This window comes from Thalia democratica, chromosome 8 (assembly GCF_965202585.1).
Source record: "Thalia democratica chromosome 8, ktThaDemo2.hap1.1, whole genome shotgun sequence".
In the NCBI taxonomy this organism is placed as follows: domain Eukaryota; kingdom Metazoa; phylum Chordata; class Thaliacea; order Salpida; family Salpidae; genus Thalia; species Thalia democratica.
In genome coordinates this window covers 47704390-47725798 of record NC_139172.1, presented here as the reverse complement: position 1 = coordinate 47725798, position 21409 = coordinate 47704390, and the positions used below count along the sequence as shown (strand labels likewise).

Here is a 21409-nt window from a genome sequence, read left to right as displayed (position 1 = left end):
ATAAAAGTCTATAAAAACAATATATAAAAAATAAGCTACATTCTAGTTCAATGTTTATTTTATATATTTTTATTAGAATCATTTTGATTCGTCTCCATAGTTGCATAAAAGTAAATAAATATATTTAGGCAAGTTTGTATAGTACCTCTTTATAGCTTATAATAGTATTCTAAGTATTCTTTAAAAAAAAATTATCACTAAAAACGTCAAACATATACCAAGGTTAAATATAAAACACGATGTATACTAACTTAATTTTACTACTTGAAATTCTAATTTACATTTATAAGGTTAACCATACAACTATTAGTTTACAATTATCATCAAATAGTTTGTTGTTTTATTTTTCAAATGGAAATTTGTTCTAAAATCTGAAAAATTTTTTGACGTGACAAGTTAAACCTTGCTGTTTTAGATTTTTTATTAGTTAATTAATTGATTTTTTCGTGCGTTACCGATATAAAAGCATGTTTAAAAAAAGACTTATAGAATTTTTATGCTTGTACAAAATAAATATTTAAAGTAATACTATATACCAGGGACGTAGCTAGCTCAAAATAGTCACAAATCTTCAAAATTTAAAACATCTGAACATACTATGTACAAATTAATTTACTTTTGTTCTGAATATAGTCAACTTATATAATACTTAAAAAATTTAGTTTTTTAGTGTACTTAAACAAAATTAAAAACTTAAGCTATTGTTTTTATTGTCAACACTACCTAAAGTATAATCTATAGATAAAGTTTAAGAATTAATAGTTGTAAAACTTATAACACTTTAGATGCATTTGTTAGTTTCATTTATTGATAAAAAAGCATCTGAATTACGTTTAAGGCATCAACTGCTTAAAATCTAAGTTAACGTTTATTTATTATCCAGCTTATTACTTAGTTTTTATGTTAATTGTATAAAATCAAATATCTATTAGAATATATATTATTGTGCTGTTAATGTACTAACAGAGATGTTTTATTGATTATTAACGCAAAAAATTTAAGACATTCATTGACTTCAGCTACAATTATTTACTAAATAACTTTAAATTTGATAGATAAATAACTTAAAAGAACTTAAAGCTCATCTAACACTTTGTAATACTTTTACTTTTAGAGAAATAAAGCAGAATAAAACTTCAAAAACCAAATAAAAGCATCAGTAAATAACTAAATATAAACTTTAAAATAAATTTGGCTTGAAAGTCGAAAACAAAGAAATCTGAGTAATTCATATTGCTAAAAGCAAAGTTATTCACGGTGTGTAGAAAAGTTATAAATGAAAAAGGCTTACATAGAAGTTAGTAAAAGTTTCTGTTCTTAACAAAAATAAACTTATTTGTTCTATGGTGTTACTACAAAATGTAGTATTTAAGTTTTGTAGACAATTAGTTTTTTTAGAATGTTTCGTTTCAAACTTATAAATATATACATTTATGTATTTTATAAACGTAACATTAATATAAAATTTACGTTTGAACTCTTTTGTGACGTAAGATCAGGTTTTTTAGACATTTTGTTACAACTTGAATAGTTAATGAGTTTAATTATGTTCATAGCTATTGTTTTTCGATATCTCTTGCTGTTTGAAGAGCTTAGTAGCTCTAATTTAGTAAAAATATAGACTAAGTATAAGAAAAAAAAATTCATTATTTATATTATTAATTCTGAAAACTTTTTCAGTCAGTTTGATTGGCGTAAATTTTAAAATTTTATTTATAAAACTTACTTTGGTTATAACTTGATAGAATTTAGTATAAAAATAATAGTTAAATAAAAAATAATGGCAATTTTGTTAAAAAACATAAATTAAGTTATATGTTTACAAAACAATTTAATATCTATTTATTTGAGCTAATTAAATTGTTCTTAATTATAGAATACTCAAAACTTTGAATTTTACTATAATATTATTAAAAAAGTAACTTATTACAAATAACTTTACAAACTATTTGTTAACTTTAATTTTAGTCTAGTTTTCAGCAGGCTTATGATACATAACAAATTTATTTATCAATTTATCTAAAGAGCTGTTAATTTTATTTTAATTTTTTTTTTCTTTATTAAACAAATAAGTTTGTTTAGCTAACATAACAACCTTTATAAGAGTTTATTTGCGGGTGTACTCAAATTTATTTGGAAGGAAGTTTTAACTATAAAAACTGTTTAGTTATGAATTAAAATGTATTATAACTTTATATTTTAAGCAAAAGAATATAAATTCAAAAAGATTTAACTTAAGAAAAAATTTATAGAAATTTTAATAGTATTTGAAAATTACTTGAATATTTATATATTGTTTTAAAAGCGGTTTGTAAAGACGATAGTTTTTTTTTAATTTTTATTTTACATGTACTTGAATAAAATCAACTTAAAACCCTTTTTTGATGCTTTTTAAATAATGTTGTAAGAAGTTAACAAAATTAATTGTTTTTAAAGCATCACGAAATTTTTTTTTAATTTTAATTGTTAACTATCTAGATATAATGTAATGTAAGCATCATTGAACTTAAGTTAGTTTTTATTATAGTAACACTTAAGTTCTCAACGTTTGTTGAAAAAATCAAACAAGTTGGTTTTTAGTTAATTTATAGAGTACTAAGCTTGTATTATTATATTTATCACGGTTTGACTTAAAGTTTTATGATTTTAAATACTTTAAGTGAATGGTGCCTGGGAGGTAAATAAGATTTAAATTTTATTAATTGTTACATACATCTTTAGCTTTTATTCACATATTTTTCCGTAGTTGTTTAAATTCAAAGACTATTTTAAAAGAACAAAATTAATTTTACTAAATAAAATATTGAAAAATTACACTTGCAAAGAAAAGTAAAATATAAAGATTTCAGCAATTTTGAATTTTGTAGCAAAGTATCTACATTTGTAAGAAATACCCTTAGTTTAATTATAAGAATAGAAAATGCTAGTTTTTGTTTTAAGAAGTTACAGTTAGTGTCAGTTATGCCTTAAAAATTCTATTACTATCAAAGAAGTGTTTTGATTAGGTTTTTGAAAATATAATTGTTAAGTTGAAAAAACAGTCTACAAATAAAGCGTTTTTTAACCAAGGACAGAACAGAAAAACATATTAACACAACGTCTTTGTTACAATAAAACATAAGTATACATAAACTGAACTCAGCCGTTAACAACTTTATTTAGAATTTGTTTTTGTTTAAAAAGTTAATATTAAAATAACTGTTAGAAAATTGTGTAAAATAAACATTTAAATTTAAAACCATGCGTCTGAACTACTTTGTGACGTAACATACAGCTTTCGCTTACAAAAATTTCATTATTTGAATAATGAATAAGTTTCATTTCGGTCGGGTCAAGTATCGAATGATGACAAATGTTAAGATGAATTTTAAAAGAGCTAGAAAGCTCTAACATGAGCATGTATAAAATACGGTATGACAATATTTTAGTCTTTGAGTATTAGTTCTTTGACCTTGTGATTTTCCTTAATCAATTTTTTTATTGTGTGAACTTAAGTTAATTCAGTAATTTATTAAATGTATTAGTATAATTGTCAAAGCCTTTACATTTAATATTATCTAAATTTCTGAACTTTAATTATCAAACAAACAATTTTAAAACTCTAATTTAAACAGTAAAATTAATTCTATAGTCTGAGCAAGTATTTTTAAATTTTTGATTTAAATTTTATAATAAAAAATAAAGTTTTAATTTGTACATTTTTATCAGTATTTTAAAACCGTATTTCTATAAAAAAATATTGGTAAAATAAAACTAATAACTTAATGCAAAATAACTGTATAGCTGATAATAAATGGTAATTCGTTAAAATATTAAACAAAATCATTCATACTTTGAAACAGACGTAACACTAAAATTTTTGCCGATAATAAAGCTATAATTACAGTCATTATTATACGTGCTAAAAACTCTTATCAGCTACAAATTTTTGGAAACCTTAAGTAATTAATCACTTCACATGATAGGAAAAAGTTCGTTAAATATACTAAGTGCATGCTTAAAACTTTTGTATTAATTGATTTTATATCACTTGCGCTCGTTAAAAAAAATTGAGCTTTATTATTGTAAGTTTTACTATGATTATTTCAATATTGTTTTATATATATTTGTTTTTGGTATTTAATTTTGGCACACATTTTTATTAATTTTAACATTTAGATAATATTTTAGTTTTAACTTTACACTCTATTATAACGTCTTTTTATGTTTTTAAACTTGAAAACGTTTTCAATACAGTAAACGTTTCTTTTAATTCGACTTACTAGTTACGGTTTTTGATAAGTCTAGGTCGAAAGTAGAAGAATAATACTAAATTGCATTTTGTTATATTTTTTCATAAATATGTTTAAACAACATAAACTAAAAAAGAGAAAATTAATTAAAAATTTTAGTAATAAAAAATTTCAATTTTTGTTTAAATTTCATATAAAAAAACATTTATTTAAGTATTTAGCAAAGAGTTTCTACTAAATTAGCTATAGTAGGTTTAAACATTAACTAACAGTAAATTTCTTTTGTAAATAAATTTAATTTCAAAATGTTAGACAGTAAAACCTTTTATAACAAATAATCTTGTTTACTTATAAACTAATTTGATGGACATACATTAAGTTAAATTTTTTACGTTAAAAAATATATATGCCATATGTTACTTTAAGAAATGACGCTTAAAAAAATTACACACTTTTAAATATGCGTATTTTAATGTGCGTACGGATAGTGAAATAAGCTACATTTATTAGCAAGCAGTTTAAAAACTTCTTTTTCTATCGATTAAACATAGCCATAATTATAAATACATGTTTAGAAATAAAACTTTGTAACTTAGCAGTTTTTTGAAGCTTAACTAACTTTTGTAGTTTATTGTAACTGACCCTACATAATATAAACTTTACTTTTTAGTTATAAAATAAATTGAAGTATATAACAAAAAAGAATTCCTTTAATACAACTAACTGATTGTAAAAAATTTACGTAAATAATCTTATCTTACTGTAATTATAAACTAGGATTTTTGCTTTTAGATTATAGTACAATATAGATTTTTAAATCTAGTTTAAAAACAAAAATGAAGTTAATTTATGACTACTTTTAGTCGATTTTTTTTTGCAAATAGTATTTAGTTAGTTTTGTATTATTTTATTTAAAGTTTCAAAATTTAATTTACATTTTGTCTATTACTTTTGCTTTTTATTTAGTTTTGTTTATATTAATTGAAATTATCTCTTTGTATTGCAGCTATAAAATTTTTTATTGAGTTTCGTAATTTAGAAACCTTCTTTCTTTAAGTTGTTTAAATACTTACAAGGTAGTACTGTTTTAATAACATTGTGATAAAAATAAAGTAGCTATAAAATATATTTAATAATGCTTATAACTGTGAATAAGGTCAGTTGCTTACAGAAGTTTTTTTGCTAATAAACAAAATAAGATTAAACTAAAAAATATAAAAATTGAACTGTATTGTGAAATAATATTCAAGTGTTGACTGATAAAACTTACAAAGTATATACTTGTTCTGTTAAAATTTTAAACTTCCTAGAATGAAACGATATTTTAGTGGTTTAAATATTTAAAGAGCTTTAAAAGTTTTCTGCTATTTGATAAATTAAAAGTTATTATTTTCAGAAATACATATACAAGTTTGTCTAGCTTACTTATCTTATTAAAGTTTTAAATTGTTTCATAAAGAGTTTTAGTTTAAAATAAAATTTAGCTATGAAACTTTTTTGTTTTTTTTTTGTGCTCAAATAAAAAATGCGATGAATTATAAAACATATATGCGATTAAATTTTATTTTTATTCTTATATAATGTAACTATTTATTTTGTTCTTTTTTTATTTATCTTCTATTTTTCTTAAATAATATTTTTACTACTTAAATGCAAAATTTATTTAAACGTAAAGTTTTATGTATTTTGTTAATAAAATAAAATTCTGATAACTATGTACAAGTGTCTATTTTATTTTTAGTATGTTAAAAACGTCATTACATTCTTAAATTTTTTATATCTAAGTCTAGAAAAAAATCAATTGTTAAGTTATTAAATGCTATACAAAAGAATTTTGATACAACAGTAGATAAATACTCTTTTCTTTTATTAGAAAACTGTGTATTGATGTTAAGTGTTATACTTTTATGGATGTTATACATTTTATTGTCATCAAAAAAGGTTTTAGAAATCTTATTTTAAGTTTAAGCATTTGATATTTATTTCCAAAATTTTGTATTAATCATTATAATTTATATGATTTTTATACTAACAATAACAAAACAAGTTATAGAAAGTAACTTGACTAACAACTGTTTATGATTAAAAAAAAAATAGTTACTTGAAAATCAAACATTATATTTAGATATTAAGAAAAGCTTGATAATTATTAAAAACATGTTTTTTGACTTTATTTGAATTTTAAATTTATCAATTGTGTTAAAAAGTAGTGCTAATGTTTTTTTTTTGCAAATTCTGTACATTAAAAAAAAAAGTAGTATTATATAAAAATTTCAAAAGTTTTTAAACAAACATAATCATTACTTTGGATTTAAATTTTTAAGTTTTTGCATATTATTAAAAGTGTTGCTTTCACCAAACGTACAACAAAATAAGATTTTTTTTTAAACCAGGTTAAGTTCTTATACTTACATCTGCAGCTATAAGTGACATAGTGTAATAATTTCAATAGTTTAGAACTTTAATGCAGAGTATTTTTTGTACGATAACTGCAGATATTTTGTTTTGAAGAACAACAAAATTCTTAGTTTTATATTTTAAGGAGCTTTTAGTTCGTATAAAGTTTTTATAAAAAGTTAAAATAAGTCTCAATGATTAGTTTTGACTAGTTTCTTAATATATAGAACACGCTTTTAATTGAACAGATGTTTATTATCAATAAAGTTTAAAACTTCTGAAAAAATATATATATACTTATATGTAATAGAAGTTTTAAATCTTTCAATGCAAATGAATTGTTAATTTTATTAATAATTTTCTTAAATTATTATTGTTAATCTTATAAAATAATGTTGTTAAATTATTATTGTTTATCATACCAAACAAGTTTAGCAAATATAATAATACGAATTAAAACTTATAGTACTTGGCTAATGCAGTAACAAAATAGTTTATGTAAATCTAGACCATTAAGATTTTTTTTTTTTAAATTTTCAATGTTTATACATAGATTAAAAATTTTCAACTTAAATAAGTTTATCAAGACCTTATTACATCAGTAACAAACAAAACTAAACATCATGGAAAAAAAAATTGAATAACTTAAAAATTAAAATCATGTACTTTGTTTAATTAGTAAATGATACTTAGTTTGAAAATTCAGTTAGGTTTAAAGTTATATTATTTTTGTTTTTTAGTTTAATTCAGTTTAAAATATATTGATGATAATTTTATTTTAGATTTGCATAAAAAATAAAAGACAAATGACGTGAAATAAAAGAAACATCAAAAATAAAACTATCAATCAAAGACCAGTTAAATTAAATGTTTTCATTTTAATGTACTAAGTAATATCTAGATATTATATAAGTTAATCGTTAGTTAATATTTACAAAATGTCCCTACATTCAAATATTGAAATTAAACTAAAAATCTATACAAAATTTTTATCTATAATTTTGCATCAAAAATATGTTGTGACGCAATGCGATAACTTTCATATTTTTGTATTCGACATATCGTATAGTAGGCCGTGTTTTACTAGTACTGATAAACCGAAGTCTGAGAAACGGAAATTCTTTAACCGAGTTTTATACTCGTATTCATTTCTAAAAATATTAAAATAAAATGATAATTGTTATAAGCTATACATTGTTTTGCTTACAACAATTTTAATTAATAAACAGTCACTTTATGCTAAAAATTAAGAACTGAATACATATTGAACTTAAGTTTTAAACTAATTAAAATAATTCCTTGGATTATTTTACTACGAAAATACTTAAAAGCCTACAAGTAAAATATTCATTTATGAACTGTTAATAGTCTATCTTTTTGTCAAATTAATATTTATAGTTGTGTAGTTTTTATTTAGATTATAAAGTGTTAAAAAGTTTTTGATTTGTAACGCCTCTGGCTTTAAATTAAATTCATCAAAAGAGTTTTCTCTAATTAGGGGTTTTTTATTATATAACTCTAAGTTGAGTGCCTTAGTGTACAATGGTTTTCACCTGGACTATATTTAAAGTTTTTTTCAGTTTAACAAACGTTTAACACCTTAAAACTAATATTTATCTAAAAAAACCTAAGTTAAAATTCTAAAAATGTTTAATAAGAGGGGAAAATGTAACGCCTCTGGCTTTAAATTAAATTCATCAAAAGAGTTTTCTCTAATTAGGGGTTTTTTATTAATTTGTTAACTTTGCCGCCTTAGATTTGAATTATTAGATTTGAAAAAGCTCAAGCTGAACTTCCTGGTGCTAAATTGTGAGTATTGTCATTAATCTCTTATTTTCTAGTTCTGTCTCTTAAATTGAAATTTCTAAATAAGTTAAATTGAAGTTAATTTTACTGTGGTTTGCATAAATTTGAATAACTAAACTCTGCTGTTGATAAAATTATATTGAAGTTAATTTTACTGTGGTTTGCATAAATTTGAATAAATAAACTCTGCTGTTGATAAAATTAAATTGAAGTTAATTGTACTTTTGGTTTGCATAAATTTGAATAAATAAACTCTGCTGTTGATAAAATTAAATTGAAGTTAATTGTACTTTTGATTTTGCATAAATTTAAATAACTAAACTTTGGTGTTAATAGATCATTATATTGAAATTATCTGTAAGTTGGTTACATAAAATTGAATAAATAAGCTTTGTTGTGGATAATTAATTAAGAAGTACAAGCTGCTCTTGGTGCTCTTAATAATCTCTGAAATTTACAAACCCAATTTAATTAATCTAAATATCTAAAATATCTAAATATCTAAAATATCAAAATATCTAAATATCTAAAATATCTAAATATCTAAAATATCTAAATTTAATTAAATAACTAGTGGGCCACACCTAACTCTTAGTATAGCATAATGAGTAATACATCCAAGCCCCCCAAATTCTCTAAAGAGAACATATTATCCTTTTTGGGACCGCGTGAAAGATATGGTGACCACGACGTGAGTGAACACGCTTTAATTGAGGGTATAGAAATCAGTGCCGAGATTGACATGAACGTAGGGGAGGATCAGTCAGGAAATAACCAAAAGGGGGAAGAGCCCCAGGCAGCGATGGGCAGTTATCAACAACCTAGAGACCAGCCTAATCCAAGTGGTCTGCCAAGACAAAGCTACCCTCCCCAACAAAATTCTACACCTAGCAACTATGGGCCTCCACCAAGGGTGACAGGACCATCTAGCAACAGCTCCATTCCTCCAGCAAGAACCTCACCCTTGCCACTCCAACCTAACAGCTTAAACATGGACTGTTCCCTCCAAAACAGCAGGAGACCCCCTATTCAAGTGCCACCTCAAGAACTGAGTGCTGAGGAGTTAGTACAGGGGATCAAAGATTTGAAGGAACAAATTCGACAGGCTAAACTTCAAGAGGAATTTCGAAAATTACAAGAAGAATTACATGAATTGAGAAGTCCAAATCCATCCACAAGGACAAATCACGACATCTCAACTCAGGGTAGACAGAATACATACATGGATCCTCAAATCCAGGTTCCCCACCAGGTTTCACACACCTCAAAGGCTCAAGACCTACCAAGGAGCCAGGTGACCAGTCGCTCTCCTCCGAACTATAGAGGACCTTCAGTAGAGCAAGGAGGGTCAGGTGTGAAAGAAAACTTCCAACCATGTGTTCGCAGTCCGTCGTACAACTGCCAACCCCAGCCAGAAGATAGTAGGTATGACGTCACAGTAGACATAGGTGGCAGTACGCCCCGCACAACAACAAGCCAGCTGTATAAACTAATGCAAAAAAAGGGCGATCTTGTCAGTCAAATCGGATACTTAAAGCGCGATACAGAGCAGTTAAAAATAAAGCTAAAACACTTTGAGAAGATCGCCAACGATTATGACATTCGATCGGATCAAGATCTTTACAGGCTGCTTGAAACATTAGTGACCTGGAAAGAGAGAGAGAGCTACTACCACAGATATAAACCAGAAGATATGAACTACGACACGTTGAAAGAGTTCCTAATGAGTGGGCAAGAGCGAGTAAGCAACGTGCTACTGGCAAGAGCTGACAGGCACTCCATGTCAAGTAGGGAACTAGGTGATGAGATTAATCATTGGTTAGCTGAGTTCAGAAATGAAGGTGTATTAACAAAATTTCTCACAATACATTTAGCACCTCCTCGTTTAAAAAATCGTTTACGGGAGAAGCTTCACCTGAAAGACAAAGACTTTCAAATTGCTTGGAAAGTAATGCTCGACACAAATGAGCAAGAGGCAATGGGACGAGCTAGGAATATAAACTATAGCAATGCCCCGCGCTCAAATCAAAACAGACCAGCCCAAGCACAGCAGCAATGGACAGCCATTAACAACAATGAATTTATATGCAGAAACCATCAGAGATTTGGTGTAAATACCCGTTCCTGTTTTGACAGGAGATGTAGTATGCACCATCAAACCATATCTCAGCCTCATTCAAAAAACGAGATCCCAAACTCTCTGCAGTGAGAGGGAGAGTGATTGGGGCTACACTATCTCACACAAGAGCTGTCCAATTGGTAAGCAAAACCGCCCCTCGACAGCAACCCCCATCTCAACCGAGACCAACCAGAAATGCCTCAAACTGCACTATAAGTCATCCAGGAAATGAAGTGTCCACACCTTCAAACAAACTAAAGATGACTTTTCATATAAAGCAAACAGCCTCACGTAGTGCAGCAGAAACACCTGATGAGAACCAAAGTTCTGAGCAACCGCAGCCAGCATCAACAGGGCCAGCGTCAACGGTCAGCGCCGCAGAAGCCAGCACCTCCACGACAAGCGCCAACGATCCGAGCTACCTTAGCCAGCACCACAACGGGCAGTCCCAACGGTCTGCGCATACACAGCCAGCATCACCAGGGCCAGCGTCAACGGTCAGCGCCGCCGAAGCCAGCACCTCCACGACAAGCGCCAACGATCCGAGCTACCTTAGCCAGCACCACAATGGGCAGTCCCAACGGTCTGCGCAAACACAGCCAGCATCACCAGGGCCAGCGTCAACGGTCAGCGCCGCCGAAGCCAGCACCTCCACGACAAGCGCCAACGATCCGAGCTACCTTAGCCAGCACCACAATGGGCAGTCCCAACGGTCTGCGCAAACATAGCCAGCATCACCAGGGCCAGCGTCAACGGTCAGCGCCACCGAAGCCAGCACCTCCACGACAAGCGCCAACGATCCGAGCTACCTTAGCCAGCACCACAACGGGCAGTCCCAACGGTCAGCGCAACCGCAGCCAGAACCACAACAAAAATCTCTCGACACTACCAATCACAACAAAGATAAAAGTGTAAATAAATGGACATTTCAACTAAATAAATTCCCTGCACCCAAACCGAAGAACCTCCCTCAGGGCCTACTATTTGTAGCGGATTCAAACACTAATGTCATTTTTTTGGTTGACAGCGGATCCAAAATTTCAATCCTGCCGAAGGAATTGACTAACGGTATAGACAAATATTTTCCTAAACAAAGTAGAACCATCCAAGGGTTTGGTAACAAAACAACCCACCCTATTGGTAACGCGGATGTCGAACTTCAATTGGGCAATTTAGAACCCATCAACCACTCGTTCCGGGTTATTCAAGAATCACGCCCTTTTGGCATTATTGGCATGGACCTGTTAAGAAAGAACAAACTAGCGATCCTGCCATCTACCTCTCAACTATGCAAGATGGGGTCAAACGAATCAGCTAGACTGTTCGCACCTGCAGAGTTGCCCACCCCTATAGTCGCTTCAGTCAACCACATCAATCTGGGTGGTAAGAATACGACTCCGTTGGAAGAAAAATGCAAAAGACTATTAATGGACTTCCCTGAAATTACCAGGAAGCCAACCTACCACGCAAAGCCAAAACACAACTACGAGCTCAAGATAATATTGGATAATTACAAGCCTGCCATGGTCAAAGCCAGGAGACCTGGTGTTTTTTTGTACAAGCATAGAAAGATATTTGGTACTTTTTAGATGAATACTACTTAAGGGCTTATTCAAATAAGCAACAGTTGATTTTCACTGATTATTTTGTACAACACCTAGAAGCTGCTTGCATTGTTTATATTACTGTTAAATGACTTAACTTTAAGAATTTTTTTAATTTTAAAATTAATGGGGTTTTTTGATTTTATATTTATTTGTACAACCATTAAAAATTGGTATCTTATAGACATGTTTTTTTTTTTTTGTAATTATCTTAGCTAAAATAGGTACTGTGTGATGTTTTATATAAAAATCTAAAATGTTCTATATTGCATTGTTTTTTGGTTGTCTCCTGTTTAGCACTGGGAAAGCTTGCCAAGCAAATTGTAAAAATCATGGCTCAGTAACTTTCACTCATCTAGTTTGGTGGGGTTAGTCGAACTGCCACACCCAGAGACCTCAGAATGAACCATTCTAATAAGAACAAGCTGCCACTACGTACAGCAGAATTGTAGTGACGATGTCGATTCGTCTGGAAATGCATACATGGCAGCACACCTTCGAATCCCATGGGGGCAATGCCAACCCGTCTGCTGATGATGTCAAGCAGACCCTCAAATCCGTTGGCGTTGATGACGATGGTGAACAACGCCAGGTCGCCAGCGATTAATTCGCGAAGAAGGACGTCAGTGGAGCCAAACTTCCCGCCAGAGTTCCGGGAGAACCGCTACAAGAAGAGCGGCCGCAGCTGGAGCAACCAGAGAAGAGGAGGAGAAGTCGAGTAAGAAGAGGCCGAGCCTCAACCTCCAGTGTAAGAGTAAGGAACCATCATCATGAACGGTAAACATTGACTTTTAAACAAACTTTTGACTCATGATTGTAATTAGGAATTTGTAAATTTATATTCAAAAAAAGTCTTTTCTTTACAATTTCTTTAGAATTTCTTTTTTATTTTGTAAAAAAGCATTTTTACCACACTTAAAAAGTGTCTTAAGCATTTACTACATTTAAATACTTATAGTTTTAATTTTACTTTAAAAATAGCTAGTAGAGTGTTTAAATCCAGATTTTGAATTAGCTCAAAAATGTTGTTATATGCAAGTACCTTTTAGCACATAAAGTTGATGATCATAAGTATCTCTTAAAATATTATTTCTGTTTATTACATGTAAATTACAAAAAGAAAGTTATAAACTTATGTTGCATGCTTATATAACTCTAAGTTGAGTGCCTTAGTGTACAATGGTTTTCACCTGGACTATATTTAAAGTTTTTTTCAGTTTAACAAACGTTTAACACCTTAAAACTAATATTTATCTAAAAAAACCTAAGTTAAAATTCTAAAAATGTTTAATAAGAGGGGAAAATGTAACGCCTCTGGCTTTAAATTAAATTCATCAAAAGAGTTTTCTCTAATTAGGGGTTTTTTATTAATTTGTTAACTTTGCCGCCTTAGATTTGAATTATTAGATTTGAAAAAGCTCAAGCTGAACTTCCTGGTGCTAAATTGTGAGTATTGTCATTAATCTCTTATTTTCTAGTTCTGTCTCTTAAATTGAAATTTCTAAATAAGTTAAATTGAAGTTAATTTTACTGTGGTTTGCATAAATTTGAATAACTAAACTCTGCTGTTGATAAAATTAAATTGAAGTTAATTTTACTGTGGTTTGCATAAATTTGAATAAATAAACTCTGCTGTTGATAAAATTAAATTGAAGTTAATTGTACTTTTGGTTTGCATAAATTTGAATAAATAAACTCTGCTGTTGATAAAATTAAATTGAAGTTAATTGTACTTTTGATTTTGCATAAATTTAAATAACTAAACTTTGGTGTTAATAGATCATTATATTGAAATTATCTGTAAGTTGGTTACATAAAATTGAATAAATAAGCTTTGTTGTGGATAATTAATTAAGAAGTACAAGCTGCTCTTGGTGCTCTTAATAATCTCTGAAATTTACAAACCCAATTTAATTAATCTAAATATCTAAAATATCTAAATATCTAAAATATCTAAATATCTAAAATATCTAAATATCTAAAATATCTAAATTTAGTTAAATAACTAGTGGGCCACACCTAACTCTTAGTATAGCATAATGAGTAATACATCCAAGCCCCCCAAATTCTCTAAAGAGAACATATTATCCTTTTTGGGACCGCGTGAAAGATAGATTTTTAAAATAGTCCAAAAAACATTATTAGACTAATACATGTTTAACTATGAATTATCATGAACTAAACTAGTTTAATACTTTTGTTAACTATTTGTTCGTGTTTTGTTGCTTCGTTTTGTTGTTTTCAATTATTCAATGTTTATCATTAATAAACTTTTTAGCTTTTTTTAACCTTATAAAAAAAGTAATAATAGCAGTCACTGCCGTTCTATTTATTTTTTGTTATTATGTTTAAGAAAGTAAAACATTCAATTGTAGTGTAATTTAACAAAACATATTTAGTTTTAAATAAGAATTTGTTTACTGAAAACTTGTATATTTAATTCTTAAAAAGTTTATTCAAACATTTTTATCCGAATTATTTAAATCAATTACGGTCTATATATTCATTTATATGCTTGAACCGTGTTTTTTTATGTGAAAAAATTTGTACTAAAATTTATTAGTTTTTGATTCGATGAATATTTAACTATATTATGTTTTAAAAATATTTCATAATCCTTCAGCTTTAAAAAACAGTTATATAAAAAAAAATTAAATTTGAAAACGAAATTCAAGTATTAAGTTATTAAAGTGAATTATTTATGAGCAGTGTTCAAGTTGCTTTGCAAATAGCTTAAATGATTTAACTACTTTTTTAAACAACTGTTACTTGATATTTCAATTTCTTTAAGTTTGTTTAAGCTACTGTTCATTTGATTTAAATAATTACGTCTCCAAATCAGGTTTGTTTAATACAACTGTAGTTGTCTCACTCACCAATAGGGAGCTATTGTTTATTAAAATGCTTGCTATTTGTTATTGTGAAATAAAAACAGTTTATAAAAGTTATTAAACCTTATTTTAAATATATTTTTTTGAATTAGTCCAAATGTTAAGTAAAACCAAATTGAGTCGCTAATAAAAAGTTTTAACACTGAAAAGTTTTAAGCCATCGGTTTTAATTTTGATAAATTATTTGTAACATTTAGATCTAATATAGGAAAAAGCAAGTTTTTAGTTAGCTAGATTTATATAAAAATATGTTTTTAGCGATTTATGCGATTTAAAAATATAGTTTAGTTTGCTGCATTTTTAAACAAGAAGTGTACAATAAGATTCGAAGTTTTTTTAATAATTAATAATATTAATTAGAAGTTAAATAATATTTTAATAAAAGCTACTGCAGAAAATCGAATAATTAAAATTACATTTAATGTTTAAAGTTAAACGAACGTTCTATAGTATTAAATAAAATAAATATTTTACGAAATTTGCTAGCATGAGCTTAAGAATAAGTTTTTAGCAAAACCATTTGTAAGAAACATACTTCATCATATGTTTGTACGTTAATCATTTTAAACTCTTAATAGTTTACTTAAACTAAAAAAAAAAATAGAAAAAACATAAGTTTTTACAGTGGGTATTCTCTTTATAGCTACTTATGTCCACTTAGTGGTTTCACAAAAATAGAATTAAACCAAGTAAAAGGAAGTTAAACCGTTGAATGTAGTATAGTATTTAGTTAATAGTCACAATCAGTAACTAATTATTCTTAAATTTAAAGATAAGTTAAACTAAGAACTTGTTATGATTATTATTTAAATAGTGTTTGATTTTACTTTATTTTTATTTTATTTTATAAACTAAATCTTTTTTAACTGTTTTTTATTAACTTAATTAAACATTAGAAAATGAAAAACTTTACAGTTCTCTTAAAACCTTAAATAGTTACATATAGTTAACTAGAAAACTTTGAAACTCTTGGTACTTTAATACTTTGTTGATTTTTTCTTAGTTATACATATGATAAAAAACAAGATGTAAAAAATAAACTATGAGGCTTTAAATAATGTTACTAAATTACATATATACAATAAGCAAGTCTAAAATTTAAGTTAATAATTAAAAATAAGAATTTACATTTGCTGAAAGATTGTAGGTTTTTTTTTAAACAGCTAGTTTACAAGGGTGTTTAATAAAAATACCTATAGAAAATATAACTAAATATTTTATAATTTTGAAGTATGTAAAACTATTAACGTTAGTCAGCAGTACCATTATGTAGTTGTTTTAGTATTTAAGCTATTTTTGCTACAAGAAAATTAATTTTATATGAGAGAGAAGTTCTTGAAAAATAAAATTTAGTATTCAACTTTTTAGTTTTTTTATTAAAGAGCCTGTCTGATTAATTTATAGTTATAAAATTATAATTAAATGTTAAGTTTATTTAATTTGTAACTAAAATACACCACTTTTACTTACTTTTTTTAAATACTCGAACATAAAAAAATCGAGTAAAATAAACTACTTCAAAGTAAGAAATGAAAATATTTGAAATTGTATTTTGTCATTGATCTAATATAGACAAAGAGAAAAATACTTAAGCAGATAAACTGTAATTTTTTTTTGTTTAGAAAATTTTATTTCATGATGAGAAAACTACGAACATCATACATACTAGAATGTTCTTTGATGTAATTGAAACTTTGTACTTGTTAAAACTTTTATTAATATTTAGTAGTTATTAATTATCTTCTCGCAATAAAAAAAATTTCAGAAAATCCCATAAAAAGTTATTAACTTATCAATTATGTACAAATTAAAATTAAATTTAAAACATCGTTTTAAAACTTGCACTTTTTTTTGATATTCTTTCCTTAGGATACCCATTGTCATAGCTTTGCGAAAATGAAGAAAATAAAATTTATTGAAAAGCCTTCAGTTTTGTATGAAAATAGTTATTGCAATCAGGATGAATATGACATCGTGGATTGTGGAGGTAGTAATAAAATGGTTTTACAAATTAAGTTAGTCAATTAAAAGGAAAAAAAAAATAATTATGTAAAACTGAATAAAGTTTTGGCCCCAATTTTGACTAGCTAATTGGTTGTAATTGGTACTGATGTTTATGTGCTTAATATGATAAATGTGATGAAAGTATGAAATATTTGTTGAAATGTGTTCAGGAAATACTAAAAGTTTAAAAACTTGACAATATCAACATTTTAGTGTATGTGCTTTTATAAAAACGTTTTTATGTAACTGGCCCTTGTTTGAAACGGTAATTGTAGAAGCATTGGTTAAAAATTAAAAGTTGACGATAAAATGTGTACAAAAATCGTACAATTACATAAAAAGGCGTGGCCAAGATTTTACAGTTTTCGAAAGCAAAACTGTTGTTTTCCCGAAGTGATGATTATAAGCGCCACCGAAACGATATGAAGTTGAAGTGGTCGCGTTTGTCATTTTACTACATAACTGTTTGTCTTTTCGCACAAACCGAAGATAGTAAACAATTGTCTTAACGATATTTAAATTAAGTTTGTCACAATTTATCTGCAGTAGTTAAAAAGTTTAAACAATCAGCAGTTTAAACAATCAGGTAGGCAGTTGTTGATAACGTCGATAAATAAAGATTAACTTGATTGAGCTAGCTTTGTAAATCTTAAAGACTAGATGGAGTCTGTTGTTTTGACTAGAGGCGTTATTTAGTAACTTGAAAAAAACGTTTAATATACTACTTTATCCTATTGCTTTTACTAAAATATAAGCTTATTTATTTATAAAAAGTTTTTAATGTTAATACTACATCAATTTTAACAAGTTTTAACTTAGCTAACTTATGGTTTTATATTTTGTAATCAAAACATAAGTGTTAAAGTAGGAATATAAATAGTCAAGCACAAATATGTTTATGTGTATACTAAAAACTATATAATATAATTCAATAAACTTTCAAACAACAGATTTTATAATCTTTTATATATACTAATCTAAATATCCTATAACTACAACAGTAATTTAAATTTCATTCATCTAGTGTTTAAACAAAAAAAAAACATATTACAAATTCTAAAGATTTATTTGATGATATAATATAAGTTTATTTAACATGATAAATTAATAGAAGCTTTAAACTTTAGTCGAATGACCTGGAGTGTAGAAAAATACTTCAGTCATAAAACAATGAAAATTAATAAGATTAAATCAGATCTATAAAAAAAAGTAAACACTAATTTAAACCTTATAAGTAAAGTTGTAAAACATAAATTTTATATAAAGTTTTACTATGATTCGTTACAAAATTTTTGTCGAAGTTCTTCTAAAAAAAACTTTTATAACATAAGCTTTGGAATTTTAGTTGAAAAATTATAAGTTTTACAACATGGACTTATTATCCACTTATCTTTATCTACATAATAAATAAGTACTTTTGGTATGCTCTGACAGAAAACAATAAGTTTGTTCTCAATAAAGACAACATTAGTAATGTATATCGAACCAAATGTCTCATGTTCATGCCAATTAGGCTGCGCGATGGCAACAAAAAGCTCACAAGAAGAATCGTACATTTCAACCAGCTTTCTCCCTACTGCGAAAAGTTTGTTTTTAACAGCCACCAGTCTATGACAATATTTTGCTTCTATCATACTTGGCATGTACGACCATTCATACTTCATGTGGTCGAACGCCTCTACTGTTTTCAAAGTTCCACCGTTATCATATCCACCGGAAACAACAATTCGCTCCTCAAACACCACGCAAGCTGCTCTCAATCTAGTTTCTTTCATGCTTGCCACATGTACCCATGTGTAGTCGTTTGTGTCAAAATACATACAATTCGCCGTTGGTTCATCTTGTAGATAGCCACCGATTAAATAAATTTCGTCGATAAAACCACAAGCACAATGATTACTCAAATCAAAGTTCATGTTTCCTACAGTTTCAAAAGAGTCGTTGACAACTGAATACTTTTGAACCGGCCTAATACTGTTATGTATTGAATTAAAACAGTTGAATAAGTAAACATCCCCTTTCAAGTTAATGACTGACGAACAACGTATATTAAAGTGACTGTTTTTTGGCAGGGATTGAAGACTCATAGAGCTTAACATATTGTCACCATCAATTTTATCGAAGACATCTTTCTGCGAAAGAGGTCTTACATCAAAAGCAGACGTTAAATAATTTCCACAGAGCAAAATATCAAAGTTGTTTTTATTAAAACATCTTGTTCCTGGCTTTTTTATTGTAAAGTCAATCCCCTTCTTGTTTCTGAAAGACGTTTCGTTGTGTTTCAATACTTCATGCATCAATGCTTCACACTTTCCACCAATTTCAGCTAATTTTTCATCCAACGCAATCTCAGACAACAAATGGGTTCGAACTGTCATTAGAATATCTCCAGCGCGCTTCTTTCTTTTGCAAAAGTCGTGATTCATCCAAATAAGTGCGGCGTTTAAAACTTGAACCTCCGAAGTAACATGCAGTTCGGAACTTGAGAGAATCTTTTTTAAAGAAACGAAATCCAACTCTAAAAAGTTGTCGGTTTCGGCAACTGTCGTAAACCAGCATTGGATGTACGTTGCCGCCAATTCGGACAAAGTTGAAAGCTTGAACACTTTAAAAATTTCATAATACGTAGCTACGTTCTCGGGAAGCATTTTATCGTTTACGTAGTTTTTCACCGCATCTTCCACTCTTCCATCAGGAGTAATTAGGTTTGATTTCAAGAGTGAGGCAAGCTTATCATAACCTTTTTTCAATTTGGCTGAATAAACAAAACAGAAAGTTAGTCTAGTGAAAAAAAGTAAAATTACAACAGTAATTTTTAAATTATTAAGTAATACTTATAACTGACAATTTTTATAAAAGAAAATGTATAATTAAGATAAACCGGTTAGCTGAATCTTACACTAATTTTAATTTTAGTTATAAAAACACTTAAAACTTTTTATCAAAAACTACTAATAATCTGCACAATAAAAAGAGAAAAATTGGGTTAAAATCATTCAGAAATTTGGTATGAAAAGTGTAATCATACAAATTCGATCATCAAATCACAAGCTTTCGGTAGATTAAGACCGGTTTCGTATTGATTGAGACTCATCAGTCAGTCACAACCGAAAGACTTACAGTCATCAATCTACAAACGATTCATTATGTAACACATAAATCAACAGTTTGGTGGTATTGATCAGTGGCGTAAGCATTGTCCTTGCCGTGCTTAGCAAACGAATAATTTTTAAAGAGCCAGTTAGAAATTAAAGCTTGCATAAATTAGTTGATCGGATTGAATTTTAAGTCTTTAAGTGAAAGCTCTTTGATTTAGGATATGATAAAGTTTTTTTAGGCAGCTTGATCAGATTATGATTCTTTTTTGTTTAAGCACTTTTCTAGATTACAAGTTGATTTTTTGTTTATTTTAATTTATTTTTTTTCAACTTTAATTCTTAATGTTTGTTTTTATATGTTCAATTTTGAAATATTAAGTTAGTCCAGTTCTTTTTTTTCTGTAAAAATACAAAAAAATAATAATAAACTATAAATTAATTAAGTTATCAAATAACGTTGACACATTTAAAAACGCAAAACCACTGTAGAATGAAATTAATAAACTTAATAAAAGTCTGAATCATCAATTTAGGAATTATTACTTTAATACGTGAATTTGTTTAAACTCTTAAAATGTAGTTTGATCAACTAGTTTACTCAAGTTTTGATTTCTGACTGCCTCTTTGATTACTATTTATAATATTTTATTAATTATTCATTGGATTAGTGCATTGTTAAAGCAGTTGATTTTGTTTAGAATATCAATAAAATAGTAAACATTGTTATAAATACAAAATTAGAAAAAAATATTAATTATAAGTAAAAACTTAACAATTTAAGCAAACTATATATATTTCATTTGTATAAGTTATTTCTATTTATTTATTAGCGTTTAGTTTTTCAATAACATTAAAAATTATTTTGCTAAATAGGGGTGGATTAAAAACTCAGTTTTTTTATTATAAAGCCAATAAGAACTAAGCTGCTTTTATCTTTTCAAATAATAAAATTCTTGCTTCTGTTTTAATATTGAATTGATATAAATACTACAAACAAGATAAGCTACACTTCTAATTAAACCGTACATAATAAGAATAGGAACGAGTCAAATTTTCAAGAAGACAAAATTTCACGAGTGACAGTTTTGCACGGAGAGTCAATAATGCACGAGTAAATGTTTTGCACAGAGGGTCTTTCTTGCACGAAGTAAAAAAGATACAAAAAAATTTAAACAAATAAAAAAATAACAAGAGATGAATTTTAACAAAAGCTACCGATCGAGGGTAACGGTTAGGGGTAACAGTGATAGTAAAAGTA

The 21409-nt window shown here is 27.6% G+C and overlaps 1 protein-coding gene across 1 annotated transcript; it reads right to left on the bottom strand.

The window, feature by feature from the left end:
- Positions 1–18065: 18065 nt before the first annotated feature.
- Positions 18066–20198, bottom strand: LOC145843270 (kelch-like protein 26). Its single transcript, XM_082950734.1, has 3 exons — positions 20192–20198; positions 18540–19808; positions 18066–18073 (listed from the first exon to the last, which is right to left on the bottom strand). Exons 1-3 carry the CDS (start codon positions 20196–20198, stop codon positions 18066–18068), a joined length of 1284 nt encoding a protein of 427 aa, XP_082806860.1.
- Positions 20199–21409: the final 1211 nt, after the last annotated feature.